This window comes from Cebus imitator, unplaced genomic scaffold (assembly GCF_001604975.1).
Source record: "Cebus imitator isolate Cc_AM_T3 unplaced genomic scaffold, Cebus_imitator-1.0 Scaffold79, whole genome shotgun sequence".
NCBI lineage: Eukaryota > Metazoa > Chordata > Mammalia > Primates > Cebidae > Cebus > Cebus imitator.
Genome location: NW_016107394.1, coordinates 39,092 through 57,790, shown reverse-complemented (window position 1 = coordinate 57,790; position 18,699 = coordinate 39,092). Strand labels below are relative to the sequence as shown.

The 18,699-nt window shown below is 33.9% G+C and overlaps 1 protein-coding gene across 1 annotated transcript; it reads right to left on the bottom strand.

Moving 5' to 3' along the window:
* Positions 1 to 1,155: 1,155 nt before the first annotated feature.
* LOC108307380 (olfactory receptor 51V1-like) lies at positions 1,156 to 17,586 on the bottom strand. Its single transcript, XM_017532783.1, has 3 exons — positions 17,567 to 17,586; positions 3,613 to 3,650; positions 1,156 to 2,093 (listed from the first exon to the last, which is right to left on the bottom strand). The coding sequence occupies exons 1-3, from the start codon at positions 17,584 to 17,586 to the stop codon at positions 1,156 to 1,158; spliced, it is 996 nt and encodes a 331-aa protein (XP_017388272.1).
* Positions 17,587 to 18,699: the final 1,113 nt, after the last annotated feature.

The window sequence follows — 18,699 nt, the reverse complement described above, 5'->3', positions numbered from 1 at the left end:
GAGTGACAATTCCACAAGGTTTTCAGTTTAGGCTAGGCTTTATTATTTTCCAAATTACTAGAATTTTTGTTTTCCATGATTATTAAGAAATACAAGAAATTATCCTATAAAAAAAGTCTTGCTTGCTGATATTTATCAAATCCAGAAAAAATGAAAAAATGAGCAGTAACAGCTAGGCAGATAAGTGGATTATTTATTCTGGACAGTAAAATAATACCAATTTCCATAAGGCTAGAATTAAGATCATGATGTTAGTGACTATTTATGGATATGTAAAATATGATGATACATTCTCATTTATATGTGGAGTCTAGAAAGGAAAAAATGTCAAATATATAGCGATAGAGAATAAATCGATAGTAACAAAGATCGGGGGAAGAAGTGGGAAGATGTAAGTCAAAGAATGCAAAGTAGCAAATATGTAGGATGAACAAGATAACATATTCAAAGTATAACATGAGAACTACAGTTAATAATAATGTATTATTCGTGATTTTTGCTGATGTGTAAAGTATAGCGGCTTTGAACATGGGGTTGATGGAGTTGGGTAACTATATCAGATTATGGGTATATTCATTTGTTCTAATATAGTAATCATTTACTATATATGTAGCTTATAATACCATGTTGTATACCTTAAATATATACAACAAAATTTATTTGTGAAATGATGATAACAAAAGGTTCTCTGCAAAGAAAGTAACAGAGTTGTCTATTGACAGATTAGTGAGAAGAGTGATAATGTTTTGGAATGGCTCATGAGTGAGCTATTAAGCAGTGTGATGAGACCCATTTGAGGTAAATTGTGCTTTTTTGATGAATATATAATGTGTGCTTAGATGATTTCTTTGTAGATATTAGTTACAAGAAAAATGCATATGGACAATTAAAATATTATCTTTTCTTGGACAGAAATCGTAGGGACATGTGATGCATAACTCTACTATTAGAAATTTCAATATTACACGTGAATGCAAAAACATGGGAAATAAAACAAGTCTTGATCCATATAATGCTTACAGTCAATGCCATATTATATAAAGTCTTAATGTTTAGTTGTCTTATTTTACCTTCCTTATATAAACATATTTCTTTCCCTAACTTGCCATAACGTTCTGTATCTGAGACACTTACCCCTATTTGATTTAAAGTATTTTACTTTCTCTTCAAGAACCATCTCTGAATCCTGCCACGGATGTGTTGTGTCTTCACACTATAAATGATGGGGTTCATGAGAGGTGGGAAGATGATGTAGATGTTGCCCATGAGGACCTGGACCACAGGAGAGAGGTGCTTCCCAAAGCGATGCACCATGGTGAGGCCAATGATTGGGATGTAGAAGACCAGGACGGCACAAATATGAGAAACGCAGGCCTGCAAGGACTTGAGCTGCTCCTCTCGGGATGCAATAGCCATGACAGAACGCAGGATGAGAATGTAGGATGTGATAATTAACACAGAATCAAACAAAAGGGTACAAATCACCAGAGCCAAGGCATAGAAGCTGTTGAAGCGAATGTCAGAGCAGGCTAGTCTCAGCAGGTCTTGGTGAAGGCAGAAAGAGTGTGAGAGGACATGAGAATGGCAGTAATGAAAAAACTTAAGGCGGATTATGGGAGCCATGATGAGCACAAAACTCCTAACTAAAATTCCCAGCCCAATTTTGATGACCCTGATGTTGGTGAGTATAGATGTATACCTCAGAGGGTTGCAGATGGCTATAAAACGATCGAAGGCCATGGCGAGGAGGACTCCAGACTCTATAACTGATAGACCATGAATGAAGAAGGTTTGAGCAATGCAGGCATCCAGACTAATCTCCTGGCTGAGCCCCCATAGAATCCCCAACACCGTGTGCACTGTGCACAGCCCCATGCACAGATCAGTGAGAGCCAGCATGGCCAGGAAGTAGAACATGGGCTCATGAAGGCTCGGCTCCGTATGAATTACATGCAGCACCAGGCAGTTCCCTGAAAGTACCATCATGTAAATACAGGAGAAGGGGATAGAGAGCCAGGGATATTCTCGTTCTAGGCCAGGGAAGCCTGTTAGGAGAAAGGTTGAGAAGTTGGTATAATGAGCAGGAAGAGCATGCATTTAGAATTCGAGGTGTTATTTCTGCGACTCAGAAATTATTTCCATTTGGTACATCATTTTCATACAACTCTTTTTTCTTCTTACAGGATAGATTTGAGCACAGATGAGTGATCATATAATATGAAGTTCTCTAGATTAGTTTACAAAGCCACATTTACTGTTCTTCATATCCTCTACCCAAGGACATCTCCACATTTAAGAATCTTACTACATTTCTATCTAGTAAAAAAAGGAAAGTAAAATGTGATCTAAATAAATTTTCCCTTTTCTCAAATAATTTAAGACTATGATAGAATTTGATATCTGAGATATATATTAGCCTTCTGTCCTCATTGTGAAAAGTAGTTACCTATCGCCTTTGCATATATGCTGAAATTCAGTGTTTCTTCTATCTTGCGGAAATCTCAAATCGGTTGCTCAACTATCAACTCAAAGATATATTGCTTCTCTATTCTCACAAAGATAGATTATATCTTTTTAAGTTCCTGCATCAAAAGAGAGCTATAAGGCTGTGATTTATATTATCAGAGAGGAGACTACTAATGGGCATAACATTAGTCCATATCCCCAGAGACATTCTGTTACTTCTTAAAGAGAAAGATGAAAGCAACCATTATCTAACTGCAACTGGGGATTATTTCACACAGTTATTTATAATATGTAACATACACGTAACTCATCTGATGTGCTAAGCACATCCAGTCTTTATGGATAGTAATGTCAGTTCAAAACAGGCTTAAGTAGTTTGCCAACATTATGCAGCTAATAAATAGTCAATATTTGAATTCAGCAAGTCTGGTTCTGTGCCCATGTTTGTAACTACTCTGCTGTCTTAGGTTATTGTCTTCACTGGGACTTCCTGAGCTCACATTTAATTCTTGCACATTGAGCTGCATATTCTTCTAATATTTATTTGAAAGTGGCATTTTCCTTGCCTGCACCTCAAACACGTTCTAACAATTATGTGATACATGTATCTGTGGTTGATAACAATGTGGTTAATGATTATAGACTATAGAATGCTGTAAACAGAATAGTCACTTTATCTAGATAATCATTACTAGATTTGTAACTGTAATGTTATGTCTTATTTCCCTTAATAGAACTGGTATTTTCCCAATCATAAAAGAGAGTAAGGGCTGGAGTGAGGACTCATACCTGTAATCCTAGCACTTTGAGGGGGCTCTGGTTTGCAGATGGCTTGATCCCAGGAGTTAGACATCAGCCTGGACAACATAGTGAGACTTTGTCTCTACAAAATAAAAATTAAAATTAAAAAAAAAGCCAGTTGTGGTGGCACATGCCTGTAGTCCCATCTACTTAGGAGGCTGAGGTAGGATACTCCCTTGTACTCTGGAGTTCGAGGCTGCAGTGAGCCAAAATCGTGTGACTGCACAACAGAGTGAGACATTGTCTTAAAAAAACAAAAAAAAAGAAGAGAAAAGGTAATCGCTTTGATTTTTGTCTATACTTATGTCACCCTCAAAAGATGTCCACACCGTCAAAGACACTAAATAAGTATAATCCTGTTTGAAAGAAATAGTATACATAGCCTTAATTAAATTATAATCTCCTACTTCCTTTATTCTATACTCTTAAAACACTAAATAAATATTAACAATTACAATTGTGTATTACCACTTTTATTATTATTAAAATATAATAAAATCTAAGCAAAATATCGTATTCTGAATTCTGCTAATTGGTATAAGTAACAGAGGTAACAATTAATTTTTACCAATTAGCAACATTTCCAATAATAAAAATAAACATTATTTTATTTTATTTGTTATGAACAATTTTTAGCACATAAAATTTATCATCTAATTTATACAACAGCTCTGTAATCATATGTAGTTTATCTTAAGTAAGGTATATAGTATTTCCCCATTATCTACCGTTAGTATGTTTCAAAACCTTCAGTGGATGCATGGAACTGCTAATAGTATTTAGCCCTGTAAATTCTGTATATATATTCTGATTTTTTCCTTTAGCATATTTATTATAAAATTTAATTTACATATTAGAAAAAGATTAACAACAATAACTAGTAAGAAAATAGAACACTTATAACAATATAATAGAAGTTATGTGAATGTTCATTCTCTCTCTCTTAAAATATTAGTATTTTTATTGTACTGTATTCACCTATTTTCTGATGATGATTCACCATGGACACTGAAATCATGAAAAACAAAGCAACAGATTAAAGGAGACTACCATATATGCTTTATTTTTTGCTATCCTGAAAATTATCTATTACATAACTTCAGTCTCCCCTATTGACACATTCTCAGTTAAAAAAAAAAGTTCAAAGTAATAAAACCAGAAAAAAATTCAATATTTATTTTTATAATCATGTATTTCATTTTATTTTTTTTAGTTGGGATCATCCTTTACAAATCAATGTCATAATTAAAGAAAAGCAGCTAATCATGCACACATCTATTAATCTCTTTAATGAGTGATGTAACACATCTACCTTGAAAACTATGTAATAGTAATATGTTAAGAAGACTAAAATAAATGGTAGATATACCACACTCATGATTGAATTTAAAGATACAATATTATAAATAACATGATTTTCCCTATAAAGATATTTAGATTTAATGCAATCTGAATAAAAATTTTTGAAAGTCATTTTGTGAAAATTTTCAAGTACCATTGAAAATTTGTATGAAGATGTAAAGGTCCTGGAATACTCAAGGCTTTCCTGTAAAGTGAAAACACTGAGAGATAAACACATCAGATACAAGATTGATACTAAATAGATGTCAGAACCATATTTGCTGTAGGTTGTCTCAAGGATAAGCAAATAGGCTAATACATCAAAATATACAATGTAAAATCAAACCACTAATATAACATACAGAGACAGTGTACAACTTTGAGAAAATGATTTTTTTAAGGAATGGTGATGGGAATAGCTTGTGTAAATGTAAAAATGAATGTCAATCCCTTAATGGCACTATATACTAAAATTAATCCCAGAAGAATTTTAAATCTTAATATAAAAGATAAAACAATAAAGTCTTTAGAAAAAATGCTGGAGGGAATGTGGAGAAAAATGAACTCCTATATGCTGTTTTGGTGAAGGTAAACTGGTATTGCCATTAAGAAAAACAGAATGGAGGTTTCTGAAAAATCTAAAATTAGAACTACCAGATAAGGCAGTAATTTCAGTATGGAGTATATATCCAAAGGAATTAAAATCAGTATGTCAAAGAGATATCTGTACTCCTATGCTCATTGCAGCACTATTCACAATAGCTAAGACATCAACATATCCAGAAAGGATCAAGAAAATGTCATATGCTATGTACACACAATAGAATACCATTCAGCTTTAACTAGGAAGAAAATCTTGCCATTTGCAGCCATAAAGATAAAACTGAAGGACATTATGTAAAGTGAAATAAGTCAGGCACACAAAGACAAATACTGCATGATATCACTTATGTGTGGAATACAAAAAAAGTTGAACTCATAAGAGTAGATGATAGTAAAATGGTTGTTACCAGACCTGAGGCAAGTGGGCAGTGATGGAGAGATATTGGCAAAAGGGTAAAGTTCTAGTTAGACAAGGGGGCAAGGTTTTTAGATCTATCAAACAGTGTGTTGACTGTAGTAAATGATAATGTATTATGTATATCATAACTGCAGGGAATAAATTTCAAATGTTATTACCACAAAAAATAAGTATATGATGATATATGTTAATTAGATTGATAAGATGTGTTAGTTGTGTATTAGAACTTTTCATTGACTTAATGCATCTAAAACTTAATGTATCTAGAATTGATTACTAATATATCTATGTTAGATTAATATGTTAATTACATTGATAATTCCACAATGTATACATATACAAAAATATCACATTGTACTTTATACATATACACAACTATTATTTGTCAAATAAATTAAATGTCAAATAATATACAGAATATGTGTCAGGGACATTTCTAAATGTGTGCATTTATTTCTATGTTTTCTCCTATCAGACAGGTACTGCTACTACCTCATTTCATGCATAGGGAAAGTAAAGAACATGGAGACCAATTCACCAAAGGTCACTCATATAGAAAAAGGAAAAGGCTGGTGTTTGAGCCCTAATAACATTAGCTCTAGCTTTTAAGAGTAATGTAATATGATTAAGAAATGAAATAATAAATAGATTTTTTAAAGATACACATCAAAGTCCAATGAATAAAAATGTGTGAGTTAAAAATAAAGACAATGAATGAGTTTAAAAATTAGACAATGTTAAAAAAATTAGGAAAGAGGAATTGGATCTGAAGAAATCTAGGAGTCAATACAGAAAAATGCCAGGAAGAATAATAAAGTTTTAGGTTCATCAAGATAACAAAAGTAGACTTCCTTAAGTGGAGGATGTGTCTGATTTCATTCATGTTATTTTAATGGGCCAAAATCTGTTTTTTGTATGCTTATTTCTGCTGGGATTTGCAGAATTTCCCAAATCTTTGGCTTGGGTTTTGTCTTCTATTTTCAGAAATAACTGGATCTTTTTCCCAAATAAATCTTCTGTTCCCTCCTCCTTTGTTTTTCAGGGAATTCAGTTATGTGTGTTTTAAGTCTTTTCGCTTTTCCATATACTTCTAATATGCTCAATTATAGATTACATCCTTCAGGTTAGGTATTTCATTGTCCTTTTTCCAGTTCTTGTGCTAACACTTGTTATATTTATTTTGCTGTTAAACAAACATTAGTGTTCTTTTAGATATTGCATTTTTTAGTTCTATAATTTGAATTTCATGGTTTCATATATAAAAATGATCTAGTAAATTTCTCTATCTTTTCAACTGTCTTATTATTTGGAGTCATTTCGGGAAATAGAAATATATTAAATGATACAAAATAAAAAAAATTTCATATGAGAATTGAAATTTGGATGAATGTGGAAGGAGCTAAAGAAGAGAAGTTTTAAAAAGCTACATATAGAGAATGTAAAAAACAGATTCAAGCACTGGAAGATATGACTAAATCATAGTTCGGAGAGAATTCAGAGAAGCTAATGTGCCTGGCCACCATGACCACAAATTAAGAAGCCACAGAAAACTCTGGGAAAATTTCATATTCATCCTCACTGCTGCAAATTTTGAATTCATTGAGAGATCTGAGAAAATAGAGGCTACAAGGAAATCTGTAATTTTACCACAACTGGCCTCTGTGACCTCCTGTCCAAATATTGGACAAATTATTCATATTGGAAGACTTCAACAAGGAATCAAACAGGTCAAGGTAATCTGAGAAATGTAGCATCCAGTTTTTTTTTTTTATGTTTGTTTTTGTGTGTGTATATATATATATATATATTATTCTGCTCTGCAATGCCAAGGAGTCCTTAGATTCTGGCAATGGTAATGTAGAGTTTAAAAATAAGAATGTAAGAGTTTGAAAATTGAAAAGTAGAAACCCTAAAGTGATTAATCAGAACAAACACCACGTTAAAAAAAGTGATTAAGGTTATCATCAGAGTGAATTAATTAATTTGATATTAGGTACCCTACATGTAATGTACAGGATGGGCATGTTTTCTCTTTGGCACTTCCCCCCCAAATAACAATTTAATCATGAATGCAATCATGAAAAAGTCAGAGAAGAAAACAAACTGAGAAACACTCTACAAAACAGTTTACAAGTAGTATTCAAAAGTGGGAAGATGAAGATGAAAAAAATATATATGTGACAGATTGGAAGAGACAGAGACACCACCACTAACTGCAATGTGGTATTCAAGACTAGATACATGATCAAAAAAAGGAAATCAGTGGAAAAACTAGATAAATCAAAATAAAGTCTATTTCTGTCAATAATATTATACTGATGTTACTGCAATAAATGTGACACGGTTTATTACATTTATGTTAGCAGAATCTTGATGAAATGCATTGGAAACACTCTGTACTACCTTCGGAGGTTTTCTTGTAAATCCAAAATATTTTAACATGGAATGTTTAAAATGCTTCAATTGAGAGAAGAAATAACAACTCAGATATGATCACCTGCACATTAAGCTATATTAATTTCTGAATAAACTTACCAACTACATTATGCATGTTTCATGCAAATAGCCATTGTACAACTGCAAAACCCTCATTCTCCCAATGAAAGGGGAACACAAAGATTTATGTATCTTTTTGCATTCATTCTTCTTTGAGTTTATCATTTGATGTTCAGTAGCTTAAGTACTGTGATATTGGGTTACTACTATTATGACATCTTGCCTTATATAGCAGTAGATGGAGATAAGACAAGAAAAATAGCTGGTCTACATATAGAAACATGTTTGCATCAAAAGTGTTATCAAGTTTCAGTTTCATCTTCAACATGGAAACACATAAAAGTTATCACTCTTTTTTTTTTTTTTTTTTTTTGAGAAAAAGCCGGACAAACTGAAAATCAAGAACCTGTTTGAACCCATTAGAGAACTGATCTCATGGGAAAATCACACAAAATCTATAGAGACAGGCACATCCAAAGAGACATAGCTGGTATCTACTTTAGAAAACAGGCTTCTGAAACTGCAAACAAAGAGAAATACCAAATAATAAACTTGATGGCTTTCTAGAACCTGAGAGATAGAGACTACTGGAGGTCACATCATGGGGTGGGGTCACACATTTTGTCAGGAATATTTCCAGGAAACCAATCAGATTCTTATCCAGAGTATCTGAGAAAGATTCACTCTTGGCCCTGGAAGGTGGAGGGGAAGAATAATAATTGTTCAGATGTTTCTCCATAAAAAAGCTCTATTCTGCCGAGTAAAACAGTTTGCCAAAGACTTCAGCCTCCCTAACTCACCTAAGAGAAAATAAACATCTAGTCAACAGATGTCAAGGTTTCAAAGAAATAGATTAGGAACACTGAAAACAGGAAAGAGAGCAGAGGAGAGGGCACTGTACGACTGAGAAATATTTGTGAAGGTAAAGGCATGAGCCAAAGGGCCACTAGAAGGCTGAAGTTTAATTAAAAGATTACTGAGAGCTTTCCTTCTCCCATACCTTACCACCTTGCAAACAGGGTTCCAGTAGAATAGTGGGTTACAGTTGAAGGAACTGAGAAATAATCTTTAGGATGATGATAGTCATGTGTTGCTTAACGATGAGGATATGTTCTGAGAAATGCATCTTTAGGCGATTTTGTCATTGTGTGACATCATAGAGTGTACTGACACAAACTGCGATGGTATGGCCTACTACACATCTGGGCTATAGAGTATTGCCTATTAGTCCTTGGCTACAAACCTGTACAGCATGTTACTATGCTGGATACTGCAGGCAGTTTTAACACAATGGTAAGTATTTGTATATCCAAACGCAGAAAAGTTAGAGTAAAAATGTGATATTGTAGCATGACTGTCCTATAATACTGTAGGACTCCCCCGCAACAGGCCGAGGTTTGTGTTATTCCCCTCCCTGTGTCATGTGTTCTCATTATTCAGCATCCACTTATAAGTCAAAACATACGGTGTTTGGTTTCCTGTCCCTGTATCAGTTTGATGAAGATAATGGCTTCAAGCTTCATCCATGTCCCTGCAAAGGACATGATCTCATTACTTTTTATGGCTGCAGAGGATTCTATGGTGTGTAGGTACCATATTTTCTTTAACCATTCTATCAAGATGGGCATTTGGATTGATTCCATGTCTTTTCTATTGCAAATGGTGTTGCAGTGAACGTACCTGTGCATGTATTTTTGTAATTGAATGATTTATATTCCTATAGGTATATACCCTTTAATGGGATTTATGGGTCAATGGTATTTCTGATTCTATGTCTTTGAGGAATTGCCACCCTGTCTTTCACAATGGTTGATCTAATTTACATTCCCACCTACAGTGTAAAAGTGTTTCTATTTCTCCACAGCCTCACCAGCATCTGTTGTTTTTTGACTTTTTAATAATTGCCATTCTGACTGGTATGAGATGGTATCTCATTATGGTTTTGGTTTGCATTTCCCTAATGAGTGATGTAGAGCTTTTTTTTTTCATGTTTGTTGGCCACATAAATGCCTTCTTTGTGAAGCGTCTGTTCGTGTCTTTGCCCACTTTTTAATAAGGTTGTTTGTGAGTTTTTCTTACAAATTTATTTAAGTTCTTTGTAGATACTGGATATTAGATATTTGTCATAGACTGAAAACATTTTCTTCCATTTTGTAGGTTGTCTCTACACTCAGATAACCATTTCTTTTGTTGTGCAGAAGCTCTTTAGTTTAATTAGATCCCATTTGTCAAGTTTTGCTTTTGTTGCAATTGCTCTTGACAGTTTTGTCATGAAATCATTGTTCTTCCCTATGTCCTGAATGGTATTGCCTAGATTTTCTTTGAGGATTTTTGTAGTTTTGGGTTTTATATTTAAGTCTTTAATTCATCTTGGGTTAATCTGTGTATAAGGTGTAAGGAAGGGGTCCAGTTTCAATTTTCTGCATATGCTAGCCAATTTGCCGGTACCATTTATTAAATAGGGAACTCTTTCCCCATTGCTTGTTTTTGTCATGTTTGTTGAAGATCAGATGCTTGTAGATGTGTGGTCTTGTTCTGAAATCTCTACCCTGTTCCCCTGGTCTATGTGTCTGTTTTTGTGCCAGTACCATGCTGTTTTTGTTACTGTAGCCTTGTAGTACAACTTGAAGTTGGGTAGTGTGATGACTCCAGCTTTGTTCTTTTTGCTTAGAATTGTTTCTGCTAAAGGGGCTCTTTTTTGTTCCGTATGAATTTTAAAGTAGTATATTTTAATTCTGTGAAGAATGTCAATGGTAGTTTAATGAGAATAGCATTGAATATATAAATTACTTTTGGCAGTATGGCCGTTTCTATGATATTGATTCTTCCTATCTATGAGCATGCAATGTTTTTCCATTTGTTTGTGTACTCTCTTGTTTCCTTGATCACTGGTTTGTAGTTCTCCTTGAAAAGGTCCTTTACTTGCCTTGTTAGCTATATTTCTAGATACTTAATTCTCTTCATAGGAATTGTGAATGGGAGTTTATTGTGATTTGGCTCTCTGCTTGTCTATTGCTAGTATATAGGAATGCTTGTGACTTGACTTCTTCTATTTCCATCTGAATACCATTTATTTGTTTCTCTTGCTCAAACATCCTGGCCTGAACTTCTAATACTATGCTGAATATATGTGGTGAGAGAGGGTATCCTTGTCTTGTACAAGTTTTCAAGGAGCATCATCCAGTTTTTGCTTATTCAGTATGACACTGACTGTAGGATTGTCATAAATGACTCATTATTTTGTGATATGTTCCATCAATACCTAATTTCTGAGAGTTTTTAACATGAAGGGATGTTGAATTTTATTCAAGGCCTTTTCTTCATTTATTGAGATAATCATGTAGTTTTTGTCTTCAGTTCTGTTTATATGATGAATTACATTTATTGATTTGCATATGTTCAACCAACCTTGTATCTTAGGATGAAGCTGACTTGGTCGTGGTGGATAAGCCTTTTGATATGCTGCTGGATTTCATTTCCCAGTATTTTATTGAGAATTTGGCATCAATGTTCATCAGGGATATTGGCCTGAAGTTTCCTTTTTTTGTTGTTGTATATCTGCCAGGTGTTGGTATTAGGATGATGCTGGCCTCATAAAATGAGTTAGAGAGAAGTCTCTTCTTTTCAATTGTTTGAAATAGTTTCAGAGGAAATGGTACCAGCTCCTCTTTGTATCTCTGGTATAATTCAGCTGCTAATCCATCTGGTCCTGGGTTTTTGTTTGTTTGTTTGTTTGTTTTTTTAGGCTATATTTATTACTGTCTCATTCTATTCAGGGATTCAACTTCTTCCTGGTTCAGTCTTGGCAGAGGGTGGTGTATGCATCCAGGAATTTATCCATGTCTTCTAGATTTTCTAGTTTGTGTGCATAGAGGTGTTTATCTTTGATGGTTTTTTGTATTTCTGTGGGGTCAGTGGTGATATTCCCCTTATCATTTCTGTTTGTGTCTATTTGATTCTTATCTCTTTCTTCTTTATTGGTCTAGCTAGTGGTTATCTATTTTATCAGTTTTTCAAAAAATCAGCTTCTGGATTCATTGACTTTTTGAAGTGTTTTTCATGTCTCTATCAGTTCCACTCTGATTTTGGTTATTTCTTGTCTTCTGCTGTCTTTGGGGTTTCTCGGTCCTTGGTTGTCCAGTTTTGTTCGTTTGTTTTTTTTGTTTTTGTTTTTGTTTTTTTTTTAAATCATGATGTTAGGTTGTCAATTTGAGATCTTTGTAGCTTTTTGATGTAGGCATTTAGTGCCACACATTTTTCTCTTAACAGTGCTCTAGCTGCATCCCAGAAATACTGGTACATTGTCTCTTTGATCTCATTAGTTTCAAAGAGCTTCTTGATTTCTGCCTTAATTTCATGATTTACCCAGGAGTCATCATTCAGGAGCAGATTGTTCAATCTCCATGTAGTTGGGTGGTTTTGCATGAATTTCTTAATCTTGAGCTCTAATTTGATTATGCTGTGGTCTAGGCGATATTATTTCAGTTCTTTTGCAGTTGCTGAGGAGTGTTTTACATCTATTTACATAATTACTTTTAGAGTAAGTGCCTTGTGGTGCTGAGAAAAAATGTGTATTCTATTGTTTTGGAGCAGAGAATTCTGTAGATATCAGTCAGGCCCACGTGATCCAGAGCTGAGTTTAATTCTTGAATGTCATGGGTAATTTTCTGTCTTGATTATCTGTCTAATACTGACAGCAAGCTGTTAAAGTCTCCCACTATTATTGTTTAGGAGTCTAAATCTCTTTGTAGGTCTCTAATAATTTGTTTTATGAATCTGGGTGTTCCTGTATTGGGTATATATATATATATTTAGGATAGTTAGCTCTTCTTGTCAAATTGAAACTTTTACTGTTATTTAATACCCTTCTTTGTCTTTTTTGATCTTTGTTGGTTTAAAATCTGTTTTGTCAGAAACTAGGATTGCAATCCATGCTTTTTTGTGCTTTCCATTTACTTGGTAAACTTTCCTCTATCCCTTTATTTTGAAAGTATGTGTGTCTTTGCACTTGAGATAGGTGTCTTGAATACAGCACACCAATGGGTCTTGACACTTCATCCAGCTTGCCATTCTGTGTCTTTTAATTGGGGGATTTAGCCCATTCACATTTAAGGTTAATATTGTAATGTGTGAATTTGTTCCTGTCATCATGATGCTAGCTGGTAACTTTGCAGACTTGTTAATGTAGTTGCTTCATAGTGTCATTGGTGTATGCACTTCAGTGTGTTTTTGCAGTGGCTGGTAACAGTTTTTCCTTTCCATGTTTAGTGCCTCCTTCAGAGTTTCTTCCATGGCAGACCTGGTGATGATGAATTCTCATAGCATTTGCTTGTCTTAAAAGGATTTTATTTCTCCTTCACTCATGAAACTTAGTTTATCTGGATAGGAAATTCTGGGTCAAAAATTATTTTTGTTAAGAATGTTGAATATTGGCCTCCAATCTCTTTTGGCTTGTAGAGTTTCTGGTGAGAGGTCCACTGTTAGTCTGAAGGGCTTCCCTTTATAGGTGGGCCTTTCTCTATATCTGCCCTTAACATTTTTTTCTTCAGTTTGATGATGGAAAATCTGCTGATTAATGTGTTTTGGGTTTGATATTCTCATGGAGTATCTTACTAGGGTTCTCTGTATTTCCTGAATTTGAAAGCTAGTCTGTTTTGCTAGGTTGGGAGAGTTCTGGATGATATCCTGAAGTATGTTTTCCTTTTTCCTTTTTTTTTTTTTTTTATTATACTTTAAGTTCTGGAGTACATGTGTAGATCTCGCAGGAGCGTTGCATAGGTACACGCATGCCATGGTGGTTTGCTGCCTCCATCCCTCCATCACCTACATCAGTCATTTCTCCCAGTGTTATCCCTCAACTTGGTTACATTTTCTCCATCTCTTCAAATGGTTTGTTCATTCCTTTTCCTTCAATTTTTTCTAATCTTGTCTGTCTGTCTTATTTCAGCAACATAGTCTTCAGGCTCTGAAATTCTTCCCTCTGCTTGGTCTATTCTGTTATTGGTACCTGTGATTGCATTGCAAAGTTGTTGTGTTGCATTTTTCAGCTCCATCATTTATTTTCCTCTCTATACAGGTTAGTCTGATTAGTCACTCCTGTAATGTTTTATCATGGCTCTTAGCTTCATTGCATTAGGTTACAACACGCTGCTTTAGCTCAGCAAAGTTTGTTATTACCTTTTTGAAGGCTACTTCTGTCAATTCAGCCATCTCAGACTCTGCCCAGTTCTGTGCCCTTGCAAAAGAGGTGTTGCAATCATTTGGAGAAGAAGAGGCACTCTGGTTTTTGAGTTTTCAGCATTTTTTTCACTGATTCTCATCTTTGTTTATCTAGCTTTAATTGTTAAGGCTGCTGACATTTGGATGGAGTCTTTTTGTGGATGTTTTTATTGGTCCTCTTGTTGTTGTTGTTTCTGTTTGTTTGTTTTTCTTTTAATAGTCAGACCCATCCTCCTTAGGGCTGCTGCAGTTTGCTGGGAGTCCACTCCAGACATTATTCATCTAAGTGGTCTTTTAATACTTAGTAAAAGGTTATTGAGTCTAGACACTATATCCAATCATCTGTATATCTTCATCAGAACTTATTACAGATCCCACAGCATTATAGTTATTTTTCATTATTTATTGAAAATTCTTGGTAAAAAATGTTACTATTAATGAATGAGAAAAATATAAATAATAAATTCAACTAGCTTATGAAACATTGTCTATGATGGTAGGGCATAAATTGTGCCAGCATTATATACACATCTCTCCTTACTCTTGCACTTGGAATCTCTACTTTGGTACATTAAATGAATAAATTATCAAAATAAAAAATTTCCTGTGGACCCCAGAATTTTAAGGACACAAAGAAACAGCAAAAAAGAATTGACAAGAACATAACATTTATTATCAACCTCTGCTAAATGCTTCATTTCCCATTCATTTGATTTAATTGCCTCAAATGTCCACTGCAGAAATAGAGATTCATGGAAATTAGTAACTTTCACAGCATCAAACTAGTCTATGAAAGTGCCGACCGTCAAACCTGGGTGTGCTTGACTTCAAAGCTGCTTTCCACTGCAATTCGTCCTCTTAGCCAGATATTCTACATTGATGTAGAAACCTCTTTGTTTCCACATCAATATATATTCTCTTACTCATCCTGAGTTCTAAACTTTGTTGCTTTTCATTGAACAGCATGAATCCCTTTTTTGTTATTCTTGGATGCCTTTGCTTGAATTATTTCAGAAATGTCCTTTAGAGAAGAAATATCTTCACTTAAAACACACACACACACACACACACACACACACACACACACACACACACACACAAAATCTATTTTCCAAAAATGTCTCAAATATATCATTAACCATGTCTTTCCCAAAAAACCTTGACCTTAGCATTGAACATGACCTTTCTCTTCTTTTAAACTTCTTTGTATTTTGTACATATGGTTCTGATAACATCTATTAAAGTCATATTTTACACTCTTGTTATTTTGATGTGTGGTACATTTTCAAAGGTACCAACATTTCTTTGTAATGTATAGTATGTCTTGCTCTTTTTATATTTTATATCAAACGCACTGCACTGTGCAAGAGACTTTAACAATTCCCCAGTATGAATTATGTCTGTCCCAGTGACAGATTCCTCTCCACCTCCACCAGCCTATAGCTTAAGCTCATCTCACAGCCACTCATCTAGAAACTGCATTTTTCTTTCACTCCTGTCCCTGGTTATAACTGCGTGGTTGGGTTTAGGCAAAAAGAATGTGAGAAATGATATATATGACTTCTTTGACATAAATAAAAGTGTTTGAATTAAATTCACAATGTGATGCTACTATACGCATGCAAGAAAATAAAAGGTTGATAACACAAAATACTAGCAAGGATATGAAGCAACTAGAACACTTAAAAATGGTTTGGCAATTTTTAATTGAACTTAGTTGTATGTCATTCTCATTACCCAACCTTTCTTTATCTTGGCACCTTAAGTTCTTATGTTCAATATCACAGTAGGTTGACAATATACTGCACACTTAGTGCAATATGTTGCATACTTAAAAAACAGCTGGAAGATAAGATTTGAAATCTTCTCAACATAAAGAAATGATAAATGTTTTAAGTTGTGAATATCCCAAATACCCTTATTTAATTATTACATGTTGTATGTATACATCAAAATATCTCTACCACATAAATATCTATAAAGATAATTTATCAAAAATGCAAAAAAATTCCACTTGTAATCTTACAAATTGGTACAATCACTTTTTTGCAAAGTCAGCATTCAGAAAAAAGTTTATCAATATCTATTCATATCAAGCTTAGGAACATCATATGATCTGGCAATTCTTATTCTATACGTATACTTCTTCAAATACAGCCATATATTATCAATACTATGTAAAGTAATGCTCATAGCAACACTACTTTTGAAGCAAGTTGTTGTATATTACCTGCCCCCCTCATAAAAAAGCATATAGCATGTAAAGAAATTGTAGTGTATTCATAAAATTGAATATCATAACACAATGAGAAGGAATCACTCATTTTTATGTGCAACCATATAGATAAATCTTACAGACATAAAGTTGAGGCAAACAAATGAGTATTTTCTGCAATATCTCATTTATGTACATTTCTAAAGAAGTCAAAGTTCTCTTGGTAATAGAAATCAGGATAGTGGTTATCCAAGGTGGGTAGAAACAAGAAAACAAGTGAAGAAGAATTCCTGCTCTAGTGGTCATGTTATGAAAGTTTCTTGGCCTAGATGCTTTTTTGCCTCGGTCTGCCCATTATATGAAAATTCATGGCCAGGTGCAGTGGTTCATGCCCGTAATACAAGCAGTTTGCAAGGTGGAGGCAGGAGGATGGCTTCAGCTCAGAAGCTCTATACAAGCCTGAGCAACATAGAGGGAGCTATATAAATAATAAAATAATAATTAGGTGGGCCTAGTAGCATGCATCTGTAGTTCCAGCTACACCAGAGGCTGAGGTGGGAAAATTGCTTGAGCTTAGACAGTTCGGGTTTCTGTGAGCCATGACTGCACCACTGCACTCTAGCCTGGGCAATGTAGAGAGATCTGAGCTCAAGAAAAAGAAAAGAAAAAAAAAAAAAAAAAAAAGAAGAAGAAAAATGTACTCTTAGGATCAGTGCACTTTTCTAATTGTGTGATATACTTCAATGAAAAGCTTAAAAATAATAATTTGAAATAAGTAAAAAATGAAAGAAAAGAGGATGTAAGAGATATAGAGAAATTAGTCAGTAATTACATGGAAGATTTAAATATTGACATATTATACAACGCTACTTCGTTCGGTAAGAAATACTTATTTGTTTTATTATTATAGACTCTAAGCATTCAAATGGAAGCCGGTTTGATTGAATAATGAGTTTAGATAGGAGACATCTCTGAATCATAGTTTGCAGGTTGTAATGTGCTTTTACCTAACCTCTTTTGGCAGCATCCCCTACACTATTGTAGGTGGCTGTGTCAGATGGTGGATGTTTGTGAAAGGCAAGGGGAAAGGAAAGGTGCAATTTCTATTTTAAGAAAAGAAATGAAAGACTCAAAATAAATTATTAAGCTCTGATAGGTTAATGATAATGACAGCCTAAATTTACATCTTTTATTCCAGTTGAGTGATTTTTGTGTGTTGTGCTGCTGTATAGCTTTGAACCGAGTAAAACAAAATCACATCATGATGGTGTAAGGGCATCATTAAAGAAAAGTTTAAAAAGGAGGATAGGCTTTCCTTAGCAGAAGCTTGTTGCAGGAAATTTCACTGAAGTTGTCTGATATGGTGTAAAGTGAGTTCTTAAGTGTCCCATACATTTGTTTATAAACATTACAAGAGCTTAAGAAACATCTCAGGGAGTACTAATTCCTACTTTATTATCTAGTTTTTCTTCAGGGAAAATTCCAGAAAAATAAGCAATTGGTAAACAAACAATTATGTTTGACTCCAGAATTAATATCTGCAATCAAAAATGCCAGAAAGATGTGTAACACTTGTTCTTTAGGACATCAAATTATTCTATGACTCTTTAATAATTAAATTAGTAAAGCATGGTGGTATAAGGATAGACAGAAAATAAGGACAGGAATAAATACACAAAGCTATGGCAATATATTAAATGAAAAAGAAACAGGATAACATGGAAAGATAAATTACTTAATAAAACTCTAGCAAAATAAAATTTTCTCTATTAAGTTTCCTTCGTTAAGCTGTGTGATTCACTTTTTGCACAAAAACGAAATGCAGCATGAATTAAAAATAAAATAATAGCATGTGACTTCAAGTAATTAAACTGGGGACTCATGTATTTTTTATATTTTTGGGTTAAATTTTAATAATATAACATGGGGAAACACATACTTGAATTTTGCTTATGGAAGTTTAAGCTACTGAAATTTTCTAAAATGAAATTAATATAACAAACTTTTTATACTGCAATTTCATTTCTATAAATGTATCCAGAAAATGTGTGTGTGTGTGTGTGCGTGTGTGTGTGTGTGTACAGACACATTAATTTATTCATCAATCATGATACCCCAAACCATTGACTGGAACTCATAG